The sequence below is a fragment of the Cygnus olor genome, chromosome 3 (assembly GCF_009769625.2).
Source record: "Cygnus olor isolate bCygOlo1 chromosome 3, bCygOlo1.pri.v2, whole genome shotgun sequence".
NCBI lineage: Eukaryota > Metazoa > Chordata > Aves > Anseriformes > Anatidae > Cygnus > Cygnus olor.
This window is the reverse complement of record NC_049171.1, coordinates 44,295,161-44,315,688: the sequence shown is the minus strand read 5'-3', so window position 1 is coordinate 44,315,688 and position 20,528 is coordinate 44,295,161. Positions and strand designations below refer to the sequence as shown.

The 20,528-nt window shown below is 37.6% G+C and overlaps 1 protein-coding gene across 2 annotated transcripts in view; it reads left to right on the top strand.

Annotated features, from left to right (window-relative positions):
• The window catches only part of SIM1 (SIM bHLH transcription factor 1), a 46,289-nt gene that overhangs the window by 19,665 nt on the left and 6,096 nt on the right, over positions 1 to 20,528 (top strand). For both annotated transcript variants that reach the window (XM_040553250.1, XM_040553249.1), the window contains one exon: positions 14,146 to 14,311. In XM_040553250.1, coding sequence (XP_040409184.1) covers positions 14,146 to 14,311 — 166 coding nt within the window. The remainder of the gene's footprint in view (positions 1 to 14,145; positions 14,312 to 20,528) is intronic.

The window sequence follows — 20,528 nt, the reverse complement described above, 5'->3', positions numbered from 1 at the left end:
CTGTTAGAGAGGTTGTTTGGACTTTATCCTTACTCTACCCCTCAGCACTTTGAATGGCACAAATGAGGCTTGAGAATGCCACTACGGCAGCTGGGTGCTCACATCTCTTTGGGGGTCAGCCCCAGCGGTTCTCCTACATGGCAGAGAGGGGGAGATCACAGACCATGGCATTGAGGGCTACGTTCGTTACTCTGTGACAGTTCAGAGAAGGGTGTCTGCTGGTTTTGCCATGTGACATTTACATTTTGTCTATGAACTGTATCAGTGGCTGGGCAGAAGAGGCAGGCCAAGCAGCTGAGCTGCTACCAAAGGGTTTCCTTTCATATTATCACAGGACATGTTTTAGTGATGGGATTTGGTAGTTCAGGTTAATGGACTTGATGATCTTCAAGGTCTTTTTCAACCTAGATGATTCTATGATTCTACCATCCTCTTGGTGCTCGGTGCACAACTAACTGCATGCCTAACTGGCTCCTGCTCTTAAAAGTAGCAGTGTGTTCCTTCAGCAAGTTTATAGTTTTACTAGCTCTGCTTCTGTTAGCATGTTTGCTCTGTGCTGCACCTCAGTATTACTGTTTCCCATGTTGTTTCACTGTAGTAATCATGAGATGCAACAGGTGCGATAAGTGACTAAGCTGCTTCTGAAGTAAGCTCTTCGCTCTACTTTAGGGTGTTCTTGCTAGTTCTTACTCATACGTGCACAAACATGGCATTTAGACATGGCCTAAATTAAGTGTTAACAAATAAATCTCCTTTGTCCATTCAACAGTGGCAAGTATCTGTTTAAAATCTAATTCTCCTTCCCTCACCTCTCTTTTGTACTTTACAGTGTGGGCCAGGCTCCAGCACACATGTTCGTACTCAGTAGGTTACTTCAGAGGCAGCCCCCCTCACTTTGATGACACTATTTATGGAGGCAGGCATCGCTCTGTGCGAACAAGGGTACAGAGTCTGACCCTTCTGAAGGCTTGTGACGGCTGCAGTCTGGAGTCAATCCCATGATCTTAAACACACTTACACGATTTATTCCTCTTGTTGTCTTTTGCTATCATCCACTTAGTGCAATTAAATCACAGAGGTCCTGATCTACTAAAGAACTCGAGCACATGCCTGGCTCTAAAAGTGCTTAGACATAACTTTCAGTGCATGATTATATCCTAGTGAATTCAGTTTTGAAATTAAAAAAACCCTTAGGCGCACACTTAAAAATAAAAATATTCCAAGGGTTTGCCAAATGGAGATGGCTGGAAGGCCGTGTTTGTTACTGTGTTGAATTGGGGCCTAATAAAGAACAGCCGCGGAGTTTTTCAGCTACAAACCACTGTGTATAAATCTCAGGGGCAGCAATGCTGGAAATAACAGCTATTATCTGCTGAAGTTTCAGTGCAACTATGGAAACTCAAATGCCTGTTTAACTCAAGTTTGGCTATAACCCCTAGCATTGCGCTGCTACTTTGACATCACCTAGAGAGAAGATCTTTAAACCCATCCTATATTCAAACTTCTTACAACTATGCGTTTGGTGAGGAAGTGGATATGCAGAGCCTGCCCTGAAGGCAGCCTGGTCACAAGTAGCCTGTGGCTCTCAGTTGTCCCTGTACTATGTTGGCAGCTGGTAGCCCAGGCTGTTGCTACAGAAAACTCCGACTTAGGACATAGTTAACTGAAATCCACCCAAAAGCATTGGACGTTGTTTTTCTCTTGCTGTTTCCAAAGACTTTTGTACACAGAACAAAATAATAATCTGTAATAACTGCTTCACGAGGCATAGTCCACTAGAGTATCTGCTCATATAAAGGCTGGATGTGGGGATAAATAGCCTGATAGTCTCCTCCTATTTGCAGCCAAACTGCTGAACAGTGTTGCCCAAAATAATTCTGTTGATCCTAAGCTGTGAGTAGGAAAGTTAAAGAAAAAGTGTCATCTTCTGAAGGATAACCAGCTTCCTTGTTGCTTTTGAGTCTGTGAAAAACAGCAATGGGAGTGGATGTGTAGCACCAGCCCAAAGTAAACTGCACACCTGTGTGACTACAGCTGTGTCATTTAACATGCTTATATGCAATTAGGGCTTCCATGATGATATTTAGTGAGTTCAAGACAGCAGTCAGAGAGAAGGTGCACAGCACCGTTTGCATGTTTGTGATATGCTCGAGTTGCTGTGTATGTGCTACAGAAGTAGTCACCACAAGCACAGTAAATTTCATGTATTATGATAAACTGGATCTGTCGCACAAACCCAAAACAAAAGTACAGTTAGCCCAGCAGCTGATTACCTGTACTGTTGGTCCAAGGTCCTAACAGTTGTAGGTTGGCAGTGGAGTTGATATGTATGTGTGCTGTGGATACCTGTATAGCAACATAGAGTGGCCTGGTCAGAGACTCTTTCAGGCATCCAGAAACCCTTGATAGATGTGCCTGTGAAACAGTGACAGCAGGTGGGCTAAAGCCGGCTAAGGTTCCTGCCTGTCCTTGTCAAAGCAAGAACCAAGAGGACAAAGGTGCTAGCCAGATGACAGGTTTATGTTTCATAAGGAGGTTGTAGGTAGATGTTATTGTGTCTTATTAAACAATTTTTATTTGTTTGTGGAGAAATTTTAGATATACCTAGTTAGTATGTCAGTACCTGTAACCATTCAATCCACCAGAGACTTATTCTTCAGTTTCATAAACTGAACTTTAAGGTAGGCCTGTACTTCTGGAACTGTGTACGTTAATGATGAGTTGTTAGCATTAAGATCCATTCAAAAATTCTCTTTTCTGAATTTGATAGAAGGTGTGGGTCAGCAGTATCTGTGCGATATATGGTAGTTTAACTTACTCTGTTTGCCAGAGCGTCTAGGTGGTCAGGCAGGTTATCTGGTAGCAATTTCAACATTAATGGACCCATTCCATAGAATCATAGAATATACAGAGTTGGAAGGGACCCACAAGGATCATCAAGTCCAACCCCTGGTTCCATACAGGACCCCCAGAAAAACAGGCCATGTGTCTGAGAGTGCTGTCCAAACACTTCTTGAGTTCCAGCAGGCACAGGGCTGTGCCCATTGCCCTGGGGAGCCTGTCCCAGTGCCCAACCACCCTCTCAGTGAAGGACTTTTTCCTAACACCCAGCCTGACCCTCCCCTGTCCCAGCTCCATGCCATTCTCTCGGGTCCTGTCGCCGTCCCCAGAGAGCAGAGCTCCGCGCCTGCCCCTCCACTCCCCTCGTGAGGGAGCTGCAGGCCGCCACGAGGCCTCCCCTCAGCCTGCCCTGCTCTGGGCTGAACAAACCAAGGGTCCTCAGCCCCTCCTCATACATCTTTCCTTACAGACTCTTCAGCATCTTTGTAGCCCTCCTTTGGGCTCTAACAGTGACTTAACAAATGTAATAGCACATAGCAAATTTAAAAACATATAATTCATACTCTGAGGAGACTGAATCAGTAATTAGGAGGAAAATAAATAAAATGAAGTATTGTGAGTTACTTTACAGCCTCATGATATAGGCTTTTCTGGCCATTTGTCTCCTGTTTTACTAACATAAACACCTGTTACACATGATATGCCTATCAAAGATGGTTCAGGTTCACCAAGAGTGAGTGTGATATGAACAGAGCCCTAAACACAAGTGAGCAAATAATGTGAAGGGGCTTTGGCTGCAGGAGAGGTATGGCTATGCATGGGAAGGAGATGACAGGAAGTGTAATGATGAGATGAGAAAACAGATTAATATGTAAAAAAAAAAAAAAACAAAAACAAAAAAGAAAATAAAAAGTATATATTATATATAAATTAGAAAGCAACAAAAAGCCATTCTCCCCAAATGCTAGAAAACATTTGCCAGTCCTCACCCTTCTTCCTTTCCTTCCCTTCTCTCCCTAAATGTCAACCAAAACAAGATGCAGTTAAAAAGCATTTATTAAGTAGCATATCATGGTTGCTTGCTTTGTGGGCAGAGAATGGCAGGTAATGGCCTGGAGGAACAAAGTGCTGTCCCTTGGCCAAAGCTGAGGAACTAGACAAGTGAGTTTTAAACATGTTTGTTGAAAAAAATCTTGCTTCTGAAGAAGAAGGGGAAAGTCTTACGATGAGAAAGGACTAATCTGATGACAGAGAAAATGATCTACTATAGATGGGACCTCCTCACCAGATGGGGGTCATGAACCCTGTTGGACTCACTGTGCGTCTGTACTACGGGCCTAGCTGATCAGAAAAAGCAGGCTAAAATGATGGACAAGTATGTCATGAGGCACACAGATAGAGAATTTGCCAACAAGGAAATAACAGAATGAATAATAAACCTTTTTTTTTTTCCCAAGCACATTTTTTTTCTTAGATAAACTATTCTCAGATCACAGAAGCCTATCAGAAAGTCCATCAAATGAGGTATAACCCATCCTCTCAAAGAAAATAAAATTATAGCAGAAAAGCTAACTATTTTTTTGTTGTTTGTGTTGGGATCTTAGGAAGTTTCTCACAACAAAAGCTTTAATTATGGGGAACACACAGGAGCTGATCAAATCTGAAATATCAATAAATTAACTTTTACAGCAAACTGTTAAAAGTAATAACAAATTGTCAGGAAAACTCTTCACCATGTTGTTTTAAAGGAACTGAAGTATGAAATTTCTAAACTACTGTGGTGTCCAGTGTAACATAAGAACAGCTATACAGGATCAGACATACTGATAGTGACCATAGCAAATACTTTGGAAAGAGTTTAAAAATAGGACAAGCATGCAATAATGCTTCTTCAGCACTTTCTTCCGTCCTTAAGAAGTTCAAAGAACTTCCTAGAAGTGATATCTTTGAAGGTATTAGGGGTCAATGTAAATTTTTTTTTTTTTTTTCACCACAAATTTATCCGATTGCTTTTTGAAACCATGTGAATTTTTAGCAAGGAGTAGTTTAGGTAAATGTGGTAAGAAAGGCTTCCTTTCACTATGAAATTTCTACCTTTCCTATTCTTTAGTAACCCACACATCTTGTATGAGAAGAAAAAATGAACAACTATTTCCTACTTACTTTTTCTGTCACTCATAATTTACAGATCTTTTTTTTTTGTTCCCCTTGTCATCTCTTTTTCAGCCTGAGTCTCTGTTGCTCATAGAAAAGCCATTCCAAGCCCACCATCCATGCTGTCCCACTCTGACATTCTCAAATGGGTCATCAGAGTTTACACTATTTTTATGTAATTTTGTACCATCTTTTTAGTCATTGTTACTTGCAAAACACTGAATAGTCAAATTTTCTTTAAAGTTTCTTTTTTTGTTTTAACCATTTTCCTAGCCTAGAGCTAGTATGAAGCTCTTATTTCTAAAACAGTACCCAGATTTTCGAGTGAAAACAGTTAACACCCTTCATGAAAGTCAAGAGAAGCTCTTTTTGGCATTCCTTATAGCATGCCTTAATGTGCTATTGGAAACTTCAGGATTTGGAAAGCTGTTTTTTTAATAATTTCTGAAAAAAAATCATCAGCAACCTGTCTCAAATCCTTTTGTCCAAGCCTATCATACAGCTATCTAGGGTGCTATTTCTAATATTTTCTGCTCAGTTAGGTACACAATAACAATGGTATTACATGTATTCAATCAAGTATTTTTATTCATGGAATACATCTCAAATTTATTTTAGCAGTTTAAATAAGTGAGTTTAATGTATATTTAGTCAAGCATTACAGTAGTGAGGGCTTAAGCAGATTAGAAATAAATGAATCCAATTAAAGAACACGTCTGTGAAATTTGATATGTCATAGGCATGAATGAACTGTTTGCACAGCAACTGTAAAGAAATCATTAATGATTAACTATTTAGAAGAGATTTAATCAAGGATAAATGGTATAGGACATAGTTAAAACATTTGTGTTGAATATCTGGAGATTCTGAAATAATAAAAACATGCTTTGCATAAATAGTGGCACAAGTATTGGTCTTGGATATTTTTTTCTTTCTTGTGTGTGGTAGATGTGCAGCCAGGGGCCACAGCTGAGATTTAGCTTACTAACATAAGCTACCATATGCATTGACAGTGGGAGATTGTTCCTTCCAACAGAAAGCTGAAGTTTACTAGGTGAGACAGACAAAGATGCTCCACAAAATTAGTGTTTCCCCATAGGAAAATATTGTTATCCTCATTTTTACAGCTGAAATTCAGGAAGATTAAGGTGGGGATTCTCAGAAGTGATCAGTGCTGGGCTAAATTTGACCCTACCGGAATTAAGAGTCCCATTGGCTGCCTTGAGAGTAAGCTCAGGGAGGTGCCAAGTGCTTTCAAAAACCCTGTGATATATGATTCGTTCTATGTGACACCAGTGATTTGTGGGAGAGTTGAGAGTTTAATCCAGATCAACTGGCTAGTAGATCAGTGTCTTAAAGGTGTCAGAGGTATCCAAGTTTTTTTTTTTTTTTTTTTTTTTTTTTTTTTTAACATATACAAGTATTAAGAAGATTGAGATGGGAAAGTCCACCTTGTACAACAGCAGTCTGATGCACTGTTGTTAGACTGGCTTTCGATGAAATGGAAGCAGTCTTACATGTGTATGTTTGTGTGGCATTAATTCCTAAAGGGATCCTGTGTACGTGTACATGTGGATGCACTGAGGTGACATTGTTTTTCATGGAATGTCTGAAAAGGAGTTGGAAGAAAAAATATTATCTGAATGTTCAGGTGAATTTAAAGTAAGGGAAAACCACAAATATTTACAAAGAAATCACCATAATAATTTAATGAAGGCTGACACTTACGGATGTGAATCATGGAGTTCTGCAAGGTTAAACATGCCTTCGGATAAAATGTTGTACTAGACACTGTTCTTAACTGTTTTGTGGCCATCCAGAAAAGAAAGCATTGCAGACTATCCCCTTTAATCTCAATTTCTTGTTATCAGGCAGATTCTAACATATAAAAACCTTTATAAACTCCTATCAAATACATTTCTCCATTTAGCTTGACAGGCACTGAATATACACCATATATGACTTTTAGATGGTTGTGCTCCTAGACACATTTGAAAGAAAACAATCCCAGTATAAATGAATGTTACAGAATTAAACTGAGGTCATCATATTTTATTTATTTTATTTAAAGCTCATTGTCAGTGCTATATGTAATTAAAGATGTTCATTATCTCTTTATATAATTATCCTAGGATATCTTAGGCATTTTATTCACAAATAATAATAAGCCTTGGTGCATATTTTTATCTAGCAAATCTAGTAAGTAAAGGCGTACAAAGTGTACAAAGGGCTCCTTTTGGAGCCAGAGATGGCTAGACATGTGGTTGGGAATGACAAACTGTACCTTTAGACTGCTGAAATATCTGCTACACCATGATTATCTAGAGGCCAGGACGTTTTATTTAACTCCAACTGACAGTTAAATGACTGCACTCTGAAACAAGAAACCAATAAGGGAAAATATAAAATGTCTTTGACAGTAGTTCTTCTAGAAGATATCCTCAGGCGTTTATGTTAAATGGTCTGAATAGGAAACTTCACAGTTCAGTTTTCCTGAATGTATCAAATCATTTAATTGAACTTGCTGGTTTGGATTGCTCTGTCTTTAAGAGCAAATACAGAAACACGATATCATGTACATGAATCTCATGGTTGGAGAAGCTGTAAACTTCGACTCAACAAGATGTAAACAGCTACTGTTGCTTATACTATTTATGGGGTAAATAGGCGCCTGGCATTCAGTGAAGGGATCCAATGTTCAGATCTCATACTTCTCCAACTAGATGAAATGCTTAGCCATTAAATGTTCTAGTGATAAAAAAGCACAAGAGAGATTTAACCATTAAGTGTTCTAGTGATAAACAACCACGAGAGATTTCTAGAGGGTCTTTCCAATTACTTTGGTGAGCAGTAGGTCAGACTTTTATGGGGCTTTTCACTCAAGAATTTAGGGAGGATAACCGTCATCATCCCAATTACTGATGGAAAAACTGAGACATGGTGTATCTCTGAGGTCAGACAAATGAACATCATTATAGCTTCATAATAAGCAGTGAAGTTCAAGAGTTTTTTTTTTTCCACTTCAGGCTAGTGTCCTGAAAGTTGGCTTCCTGTGTGAGTGAACTGAAGTGCCCTTATTGTGACTGGTTTGGGAAGATGCTAAGGGGATTGTGTTTGCTCCTCCTGACAAGTCTCGCAAGCAGACTTAGGCCTTTGTAAACATTTCTGAGACACATTGTACATGAACAGAGGACACAGCAGATGAGGAAATTGTCTGTTTTGTTGTACCATCTGCTGATTTAGAAAGCCATGAACATGACAAACAGCCAGAATCTGTTCTCTTTTCACTCATCTGTTGAATGGCGCTGTTAGCATTGCATGAGCTGGAGTGTGGAAATGTTAAAAGTTGCAGGCATTGTTTAAAAGTAGAAGAATGATATATTACAGTATTGTGGTCAGACATGCATGAGGAAGTGCCAGACTTTTACCACCTTCATGGCTGATTTTCACTGAATTGCAACAACTCAGCGAAATAGACTGAATATTAACGACATTAACACCTTTAGTTTAATTACATGTTTTCTATTCCATATTCTGTTAGACTGGCAGAAAGTCTGACCAAAGTAATGTTCTTGATTTCTAACAACAACAACAAAAAAGTGCAGTGAGCATTAATATGTCCCTTTTTATATATAACTTTTTGCAGTAGAAGAAATTTTGAATATATATAATTTGTTCATAAGAAATAATAATACAACCAATTAAAATTACACGTTGGTTTCTTTTGCATAAACAATGCTTTCCACTTTGCTTCAGAAGTGTGGATAATTGTACTCATGGTGTAGGAACTGCTGCGTTAAGGTCATCCAACGTTTTACATTCAACATGTACCTCATTAATTACACTAATATGTTTAAGGAATGACATAGGTGTAGGTTATCCAGTGTTTGCAGGACTTTATGGTCCCTTAGTGCCTTTTTATTCTTTATTTGCTATGATTTCCAGTGACAGCATGATCACTGTGTATTGTTCAGACTATCAGTTGGGAGATACCAGAGAATAAAGTAAGATCTGATTCCAGTTGTATATTGGTGTTTTGTTTGCTGCTGGAGAGAATGAACTGAAAGACATTTCTAATCTAATGCCATAACTTTGTGTATGAAGACTGAATTTCTGTAAATCTTTAGGGTGTCTAAACTTAATGTCTTTTGATACAAGAAAATACACTATATATCTGTCTCTTTATTGGTTATTTGTGTATTCTCAATCACTGCATGTATAACTTATTCTTCCTTTCTGGCATGTTGTGGCATTAAGGTGAAAAGGTACTTTTCCTTATGGCTTTTGCAGATTTTACCATAGGTTTTGTATTTTTTCTTCATGTTTTGAAGGTTTCTTTCTTGTTTTGAAGGTTATGCTGCTTATGAGTGGACATATATAAGATCTCTATTCTTGAGTCTTTGTCCTACTTCTTAGGTTCTCTTGGTTCAATCTGGATATTTATTCTTCACTAATGGATGTCATTATTTTACTCCTTCCTCTGGATACATCCTGTTCAGCTGCTTTTGCTATTTGAAAGCATTTTTCAGGGCTTAAGTTCTCTTCTGTTCCATAGTCAATACCGTCTTTAAGCAAGATTCTTAATATCTTCAAAATTATTTTTACCCATAACTCTCTAATCTTAACTCACTTTAGTTTTTAGATTTTGATTATGGTAGTCCCAAATAGCCAACAAACTACTGCTCCAACAAACACAACCACAGAAAAGCCCAGCTTTTCTCTACAGTATTAATTTGTCTTGGACCTTTGTCACTAATTCTAGTCTTCCCAACACTATTTCTAGCAAAGCTGACTCACTCTTTCCTCATTTTTTTCCCCTCCAACATAAAAAACAAACACACAAAAAAACCTGTCTCACTTTTTCAGTTTCGTGGTGAGTTCTATTCACAGGCCCAATTGCCATATTTTTGCAAGCTTTTTTTTTTGTTTGTCAGGAATTTGGGATCTGTGGTATTGTGATACTCTTTCACTGTTCTTTTTTTGGTCTACATGTTAATCAGCCATTATCTCTTCCTCAAAATTTTGTTAGACAGACTTGCCACCATGTTTCACATTGTACTTTTTGGCAGTTATAGTAGGCAGAAAGCATCTTATAAAGCTGATTTGTGAGAACTCTTCACATAAGTGTTGCAGATCCAGCTGGCACGCAAGTCATGGGCAAAGAGATTGGTTTCCTTTGCCAAATGCTTTTCTTCTTCAGCCTTTGTCCATTTCTTTCTATGTAGCTTGATATAGCTAGGGCCCTTTAGTAAAGAATGCTTTGTACTCAACTTTCAGATACTTTAATGCAGAGAAGTGCAGTTGGTACAGACATTGACCCATATTTTTTCATGATGTTAACTCTAGTACATCAACAAGTACTTTCAAAATTAGGATCGAGCTATATGTAGGGCAGTGGAAGAGCCAGCAACAAGGTACAGAGTAGAAATGCTTCTGGGAGTTACATCTGAGAAGACAATGGGGAGCAGTATATTGTAGCAAGTGGATTTTACGCTTTTTGATTTCTTTTCACTTGCAGTGAAGCATGGTAATCCAGTTTGTAGGTGCTGGATACATTGACCATACTGGCCCAATTCTCATCTGGGGGGAAGGGACAAGATAGAGAAGAAATAATACATTTTTGGAAGCATATGCTAAGGAGTCAAAGAGGACCTCAAATTTCCATCCAACTGTGGAAAGAATGGCTGTTTCCTATCATGAAAAGGTGGAGGTCTTCAATGTGTTTCCCTTTGCAAAGAAGCATCACTTTGGTCTTGTCTGGATTCAGTTTGATCCATCTGTTCTTCATTTAAGAGCTAATTTCCTGTAGTTATTCTGATGTTTTATAGTGATGATAGTTGCATCAGAAAATGAGATAAATAGTAGATTGTCAGCAACATACTGTTAGCAATTGAACACATGCCATATCACTCTCTCTCTCAGCAGTCTCATGTAGATAGATGTAGATTATATGGATCCCTGTGGGATCCTGAAGGTGAGGACCTTGGAGGAAGGGGCTCGTACCCACCACCTTTTTTTGAATTACATGTAGAACATGAAATGCCGTACTACTGTGTTGCTAGGACTGTGTGATAGAGGATTCAGGTGTCCAAGAACAGGAGTCTGGAGATTACAGTTCCATGGTTGGCAGAAGTTTTATAAATGCCTCCAGGAAGTTGTCAGAATTTCCATCTGTAGTTTGTATACCACTAGGAGTCCTGGTTTCTCTAGTCCTTTGCCTTATAGTACATATGGATATACTCAAACATTTTCATTTCTTGATGGAACATCTCCTGCATCTGACATTGAGAACACAGGACCCTTCCTCCATGTTTTCTTAGCTTCTTCTTCTTTTTTTTTTTTTTTTAACTTCTGGTATTTATCTTGGCCTGTTGTTAGTGGTGTTCTGGTATCTATCTTGGGTCTTCTGAGGGGTAGCTGTGCTAGGTTAGGGATGGTATTGAATCATGTCTTGGTGATGCAAAAAGTCCAGGTGTTTCGTCTGAAAGGAGAGTGCAGATGTGTTTTTTAACCAGAAACTTCACATTCAGCAGCAAGAACTTCTTGTCCTCAGCAATTGGCTGCAAATACTAGCTTTTGGTGCTTACTCTAATGTGTGGTGTTCTGGGAAGGTGACTCCTCACCCTTGACATACCAAGAATTTAGAAAGGTAACACATAACAGTATGTAAGGTTTTGGACAGGTCCGACATACCTGTTTTTTAGATTCTCATGGCTTAGAACCATTGTACAATGTAGTCTTTAAGATTTCAGCCCTTATACAGGATTTAAGAGCAGGCAAGTTGTGCTGGAGTAACAGTCTGAGGTCTGAATACTGAGGTGGTGTTTATTCTAATTTTTCAAGACTACTTCACTGACAGGAGAAAACAGCAGGCAATTACCAAGTGGAATGCACCAGAAATGAGTGGGTAATGGCAGGGGTGCAGAGCTATGGCTTCTCCAGCAGAATGGAAGGCAAAAGAGTTGGTAGGTTATAAAAGCAAAACAATGTCCTCATCTGCTTAAAGTTGTGAACAATTTATCTCCTCAGTTTTGATTCATTTTCATTTCTGGATGTAACACCTTCTGCACCTGACAGTGAGATGGCAGGACCCTTCCTCCATATTTTCTTATAATCAATATGTCACTGGAAATGTGTATATCATGGTGTGATTGACAGTTTTTAGGACTATTGATAAGGCCTTATGCTACCGTAGTGGTTAAATATGAAGATTAATTGACATCCTTTGTTTCTGATGTTTTGTTTAACATGAAGATAATTTGAAAGGGTGCCATTATGGAAACAGATGCTTTTGCAAGTCAAGCCAAGCTGTCTGGGTTAAAACTCTGGGGGTAAGCATGGGAAAGATTAATGGTTTCGAAATATGTGGACAAGCCTTACCTGTTGAACAGGCCAATGGAAATCCATATATTCAGATGTTTTCACTACAGGGAGGATATTTGAAATGCAAATATTGTAGCAGAGACCTACCTCAATTAAAGGCAAAATTTGAAGAAATGACCTCATTAAGAAGTAAATTTGCATTACAAAACAGTAATTATGCTTAGCAAATCTCTACCCGCTATGGACTGGGAACAGTGTAGTCAGCACAGTTCTAATGCCAGTGATTCGCTTTCATGTGTGATATGCACATGAATACATACAAATCGTCTGCATTGCCAAAAAAACTAAGCCTGTTCTACCAACAAGTTTGTTGTTTATCAGATGCAAACCAATGTTAGTGTAGAATTGTCAGTAATTAATTTGTCTATTCTGCAGGTTTATCTATGGTTGTCCAATGATTAATCCTATGTCATTTATTTCAGTAATTTACCAAATTTATCCTTCTGCCACTGATTTTTATCTGAAATTTCAGTGTACTAAACTGTGATACATTCAGTTTGTGGTGCAGTTCCTTTCTGAAAAAAAATGTTAAACCGTCATGGCTTACATCAATATACATGTGATTATAAAACAAGAGATTGTTGCTAAGTTGAGTGAATAATTTACTATTAATATAATTCATTAAGGATGAGAATGAGTCTTTAGGTTCAAACAGAGCATGGGTAATGTGTGAATGAATATGCTGCCTCTTTGACTGCATAAGACAAGCATTATTCTTTCCTTCTCTCCTGATTAACACAAAGGAAGAGAAAACCCATGAATCCTTCCTCTTTTCTTCCAGGTAGGTAGGTGAGGGAGAAACTCTTGCTCTGCTCTGTTTAAATGAATCAATGTCAGAATAGGTTCCGTATGACTACATGAAAGCTGGAGAGCTCATTTCTTACTCCCCTGGGTACCAGCAGACACGCAGATGTGTGCAGAGGGGTGCAGTCCAAGACATATGCCCTCGTTATGGGTTAGGAAGACATCATGAATAGTGCCAGTTTTCCTTACTTTTAAGTATTCGTTAGAAGGTTTGAAGAAACTAATACAGAACTTCATGAACTGCCATTATATTTAACTCCTTATAGAAAACCTCTGATATTTTGTGAGTGTGTGGCAGGCCATTTAAATTACAAGATTTTTATTTATTTAGCTGTTTTCTCTGTCTGGAAAGCTCTTTCAGTGTAAGAGACTCTTCAAACAGAGGAATAATAACTCACAGGATGCATAGAGGAATAAAGATTCACAGATTTGCACCAATTGCCTGAAACCATGTAAATAATGAAAAATATAAAATTATAAATTGTTTCCCATTAAAAAACATGTTCAATGTATTTAACCATCTGTATTTGCAGGCTGTTATGTGCACCCTCACACATACACTAACACACACACATGTAAACATGTGGTAAGTTTCTAACACAGTTAAGAGTTTCAAGGAAAATGTGTCCTATTTACAGCTTAGCTGTGTGACCAATGCAGAAGTGTAATAAAAATCTCAAATATTCCATCGTAGAAATTCCCATCCTAGTTTATTACTGAAAAAAAGTAGATCAGGATGATAACAGTTGGCTGCAAAAAGAAATTGTATTTTTTCAGTTTAAAAATAGTGCTATTGTTTAGTAAGCTATACTACTTAAATGCATTAGGGTGGTATACTGGCTTGTCCTGGATGATTTTTTTTTCTTAAAAATATCTTTCATTTCCACCTCCCACTAAGAAGGAAGGTATGTTTCCCATTAAGATATGAAGTGAGTTTGTTTTTCACTTTTGCCTTTTATATAGGGATACTGAATATAAAGGACTACAGCTCTCCTTGGATCAGGTCACAGCCACCAAGCCGGCATTCTCATACGCAAATTCAACTCCGACCATAACGGATAATAGAAAGGCAAGCAAATCTCGCCTCTCGAGCACAAAGTCAAAATCAAGGACATCACCATACCCACAGGTAGTTGTCTTTGGAAAACAAAATTAAATCTTTTTGCATATCTTGATTTTGACTGCTATTTTACCCAAGTAATTAGAATGGTCCAAAGAACATGTTACTCAAAGGGAATAAAGGATGACAAGTTATAAGATGTTGAGACAGGAATATGTTTCTTTAAACTGTTTCTAAAAAGCTGGAAACAGTTATGTTTCAGCATGCATAATAAATCATCATCAACAACAGTAACAGCACAGGGCTCAGAGTTAATGAGGAGTGGACAGAAGGACAAGTGAAAATGTTGCTTTTGAAATACTTGGTTTGTGAGGACTGTGAGTTTTGCCATTTGAGAAAACTTGGTTTATCTTACTTACTCTTTGATAATTCCAACATATCTAGAAAGTTGCCAGATGTTTGACAGCAGTTCAACACTGAATGCTAGTCCAAAGGAGTGAATTTTGAGGAGGGAAAACAGCAAGCTGGCTAGCTGAATTGGAACAAGGCAACTTTTCTGTGTACGAAGCTTTGAAAGGGAGAAAGCTCTGGTAGGCCATTGGTATCAGCAGACTTTAATTTCCCAGATTTCATTTTAAGGCCTCATGTTTTAGGAACATGCCCCTGCTTGTAGAATGGACCGGATTCAAGTGGGTCTCTAACTTGCAGCTTCCCGAACGCATCTATGCAAGTGATTTTTGCAGACAGTGCCACAGCATTTGCATACTTACATTGTCAGCTATTTAGCTCAAATAAATCCAATCTGTTGAACTAACCATTATGCTTGCTAAAAAATAACATAGGTCTTACAGAGCCCTTATTCCACTACACAATGGGTTTAAATGTATGCATTCATGATGTAACATTGGGGAGCTATATATTTTAAAAGCATCCAGGTCAATATTGATCCAATAATGACCCCGAGAATAGCAGTTTCTCTGTTCTAAACTGACATCTTTGTGTTTACAATGTCAGCCCATGTGTCTACATCATTTCCTTGCTTTCCTCAAAAGTACCAAGGATAAGAGTTTGAGATGAATGTCATCTGCTTTTGATACAGGAAATATTTAACTGAGCACCTAGACAGGAACTCAGATGCTTAATTTTTAGAATCTAAATTTACCAGAGATTGTTACAGCTATTGTCATTTTAACATGTGTTCACACATGTTTCTATGGGTTATTAAAGAATAGCCCTTCTTGAATACACTACAGCAACCAATTGTAATAAAACTGCTTTAAAGAGTCAGGAAAGGTACCTACAATTAATTCTAAATTATATTTTTAAGATGACTGTCTTTGATTTATTGAAATTGCTCTTTGTTTCCCTTTGTATGGTCCTTTCAGAAGTCCTCCTTTGCTAGCAGGACAATCCCAACTGAAGACCTGTCACCCTCCCAATCCGATTAGCTTTCTGAAAGTGTAACTTTCATCAGTACCCTTTCATTCTCTCTGCCACCAGAAAAAAAATATTGAACAGTGAAATATGAACAAAAATATTGAGCAGTGCAGTGTTGAGACTGTTGGTTTATCAGGGACTGCCGTCTGAAAGCTGAGGTTGTTTAGTCTCCAGTTTCATTTTGCATCCTCATTACCAGCTGCCTGGTAGTAAAGTCACAGATTTTGTCATTCATAAAGAAGCAACAGTGCTAGTTGCCAGTGTCTTGAAAAATGGTCATACCGTTCATTGTAGCACATCACCACAAGCAACGCTGGCAGCTTGGCTTTGCATCCCTCTCATCCTTCTCAACCACTGAATAAACTGTTGAAAGACTAAGAAAAGCTGTTATAAAGAACATACAGCAGGTGGTATGGCCTGTGTCCCTCAGTCTCCAGCCTACATAATTTGCCAGTCAGTTGTGGAGAATTAAAGTGCGACTCAAAAGGCATGGCTGGAAAGAGAGAGCATGGGTTTTGTCATAAAAAGGACCCTGATTTTTGGTGGAGGAAGGAAGCAGGAAATTCATTAGTAAAATAACAGCAGTGAGCAAAGGTATTTCTCAAATTTAAGGTCACCTGAAAGATTTTAGATTTAAGTTTTTTTTTTTATATATATATTTTTTTCCTCTTAGCATTTACTTTGCTTCTCCACTCTTGATGAGAAAAGGGAATTATATGCTTTATTGGGTGATGACTGAGAATCCACTCCCTTGCCAGCTGTGTGCCCCTAGGATAGCTACATGAGATGTGGCAAAAGGGGGGTGTTTTGGTCACCTAACACAATGTTATTTTTTTTTGTCCTCAAACCTAATGCAAAAACAGACATAATGCAATATGGTGCTTGTAGACTCTTTTATTGAGTTCCTTAAATTGGAGGCACTTATCAGCATCTGATTAACACCAACTAACCTTAGCACAGTGGGCTTGTGGGTTCTGTGAAACCTGTCCCAAGCAGGGAAAGGGTGAGCAGAGAGAAAAGCAACTCAAAATTCATGACAGAGCTCTAGAATTTACCAGAGCACATTGAGCAGTGCTCTTCTAGGAAGAAGAGCACTTCCTCTTCTAGAGAGGAAGAGAGCTGAAAGAGAAGATGAAAAAGTAGGAGAGAGAACTTGATAGAGATACACATAAAAAGGAAATTGTGAGTTGGTCGAAAGATGTCTGCAGTCTTCCCCTAGAATAATAATCATTGCGAGGGGCTCCCAAAATCTAGCCCTGGACCTCATTTATTTTGTGTTCCAAAAATCTAGCCCTGGACCTCATTTATTCTGTACACAGGAAATAGCAACAAGATTGGAAAAACATTTTAATTGTGATCATCTGAACCAACTGCTTTGGAGTTTAATCTCCCATTAATGATGATTGTTTGAAGAAAATATTTAAAATTGTCTGTTGTCTGCCTCTAATGAAAATTTTTTATGGTCAATCTGGATAAACTTTTATTGTTTCATTTCTCATCCTATTCTTGTATAAAGAATATATATTTACATATACTTAATACATGTGTATACTTAATATAGATATATATAATGAATGCATACATACAACTAAGGATGTACCCAGTTGCTGTTGGATCCAGGCTTTGGTGTGTGTGTTACAGCATGCACAATTTTTGGAGAGTAATAGCCTTCTCCAGTAGTGTATAATTACTAACCTACCACACTACTGATACTGGAGGTAAATTGAACATATAGCTACTTTAAACAAATAACCTGGATTAATTTTGCAATCCACCTCTGTTTGGACATATCCTCTACTATTTTAAAGAATGGGGTAAAGATATCAGTCAGACTGAATTCTAGTCAGCCTTTCTTTTGTTTATCATTTCTTCCTGTAGCCTAAAGCTTTGGCAACTTCCAGTGTATTCAAAAGCAAAGCAAAACCCTCTTTTTATAGTAAACATAACTCCTGATCTGGTGAAGAGTCACCAGCAGTGGGGGTTATTTTAATGGACATGCTGTATTACTTTAATCTAAGCCTTTCACCATCTGTTCTGCCTATAACAGTGAATGCAAAAAGAACATATTTTACATTTCAGGATTACATTAGTAAAAAGTAAGATAAAAGTGATTTAAAAGCATGCATATGTTCTTAGTACAATGCTGCCTGCATCTGTGATGTTTTTTCTCATGGTTAAGACACAAATCAAGAGGAAAGCTGCTAATGCTGTTGTAGTGAAAGTTTTTCATGGAAAAGGGAGCTCTGAGAGGGTTTCGCTATATATTTAATGTTTCTAATGATAAAAACCTGAGTAGGCTGCCAGAAAATTAGATAACTATAACGTCTATTGTTTGAACATCTGGCAGCGTGTGTGGAGCAGGCTGCTGTTGCTGTGTATGACAGGATGAGTGGTCAGGCCAGTCAGACACCTGTAGGAATGAGAGGTCAGTCAGAAGAAAATCGCCCAAGAAATACTACAATTGTCTTCTGGCTTAATACACTTCCATTGGCTCCCTCAAAGCAAGCTTTTATTAGACATGGAATTAATACTTTCCTATTTTCTTTCTGAAGTTTTTCTTGGAGTAAAAGGAGCATTATTGATGGCTAATAGCTCCTTTCTGTGTCAGTGCTAATCCTGCCAGTGTGCTCTCACCGCAATGGTACAATGAATTAACACTTTGGAAGATATTTCTAGTATCTTGAGGTGCTAGTTCAGACTCCAGGACCAGCTGGAGGACCACTTAATTCATTTATTTTTGTTCTTTATGCTAGAAGATGATTCAGAAACCACCTGAAGTGATTTCAGATGTTGCCTGTCTGAAGAACATCATCATGTTTAAGTACAGTCTGCTGGTTAAACTATGTCAAAAACAAAGACAATACATTCTACCTGAAGGCAAAAATTAGCAGGAAGGAAAACATTTCTGGTGAGGTAGGATTGGGATTAAAAAAAACAAAAACCAAAAAACCCTTTCATTAATTTTAATTGGCAAGAATTTTCATTAAATCAAATTCTGTTTTCTATGGTCTTTCATCACTTGACATATGGGAGCCTAATTTTGACTTGAGAGATAGTGTTTCCACTCCCATGTCAGCAAAGTAGTATCTTTGATCATCCTTTCATTTCTCCCCCCGTCATCTTGTCATGCATGTCCGTATTTGGAGTCTCCACCTGTCAACATCAGATTCCCAGAAGAGACAGTCGTAGGACTGCAGCAGTAGAGGCAGCTTGATGGTGCCAAATTGAGATGTGATTAATTTTAAAGGGAATTAGACATATTTTTGGCCTATGTCTGCTTATGTTCTACCTTAAGAATAAGCAGTTATATCAAACATTGATAGACAATGTGGGCCACAAACAATTCACTGTGTTAATTTAATTCTGTCCATGGCCTAGCAGCTGCTACGGGTCAGATCTCAAATAATCATCATTTACATCAAGTACAAAGAATATGCATGAAGTATTGTTGGTCTTGACTACATGGTTATATGACATTACATGGTGCATTTCTGACACACTGGGCATGTACACTTTGAAATGTTTTCCCATTCTTGGAAAGGCTTGTGCAATTGAATCCTTTGTGGTTAAGTTCAAGATTAAAAAAAAAAAGTGTAGTTTTTCAGTTAAATGAGGAAATTCCCCTCAAAGGAAGATAAGTTGGACCCTCATGTATCCTTAGAAACAGAGAACTGGTAGAATAATACTTATAAGAGCCAAATGAACTTCAGAATTTTCAGTTTGAAAGAATCATTGGCATTTATTACCATCATAAATTATAAACAAAATTAAATATTCATAATAAAATTATTCAAAAATAATTTTCTTTGTCCTCATGAAAGAAGTACATATTCTTAGTTTTGCTGTTAATAAGAAAACAAATCAACTTTGAACATTTTTATACTTAGATTTATGCATATATTACATTATGTTTCTGTTTAAGTTTTTAAATAAAAAAAAATATAGTTTATAAAAATCAATTCCAAATCCAAAAAGTTTGCTAAAAATAATTCTAAAAATAAAAAAGGTAGAAAAATTGTTTTTTTTGTTTTGTGAATTTACTTGTTAACTAAAACTTAAGAGTTAAAATGTTGTTAATCATTTCTATTTTTTTTTAATTTTAAACTTCATTTTACCTATATATTTTTTCAAAAAAATCAGTTCAGTATTTATAAAGATTTCTTTGTGACTAAGCAGTCTGAAGACGTTGGATCTGAAAGGGTAATAAAAGAGTTCAATGTCCTAATAGGTCAGAAAACATTATGATGGCTGAATAATGTTCCTAGTTAACTTATGTTGAGTTACTGGCATTTAAAAGAGCTCTTTCATGGCTATGTAACTATCTTACCTCCATCCACAATCAGATTTATTCTTTCATTATTAAAACTTTGCAATCAATATGGTGGTACTAGCTTGCTGGCCTCCTCCGTATCTACCAGTAGGCTTTCTGCCTACGGGTATTCTTCTGTCAACTAATAACAAAATATAATTGAGCTCTTCAAAGCCACAGCCCTTTCTTTCTTGCCTTTAAATAGCCTATCTTGTTAACAAACAGTATTCACAAATATGAACTGGAATCTGAAGAAATACCCAATTAAATGCCAAAACCGAAGTAGTTCCACTACTGATGTTGCACAGATGGTTTAAGTTTCTGTAAGTCAAACATCTGGTCAGTACTTTTGAGTGGTAAGTGCATAAAACCTTGATCCTGGCTGATAATGAGGAGTTTCATAGCAACTCAATCTAATGAAAAGGAAGGTAAACTTATGTTTTTAGGAGAGAGGCCTAATGCCTATTAAAAAGAAAGCAGAGTGGGCATCTGGAAGGTGAGTGATGGAATGGGAGAATTCCAAAGTCTCATGCTGTAATA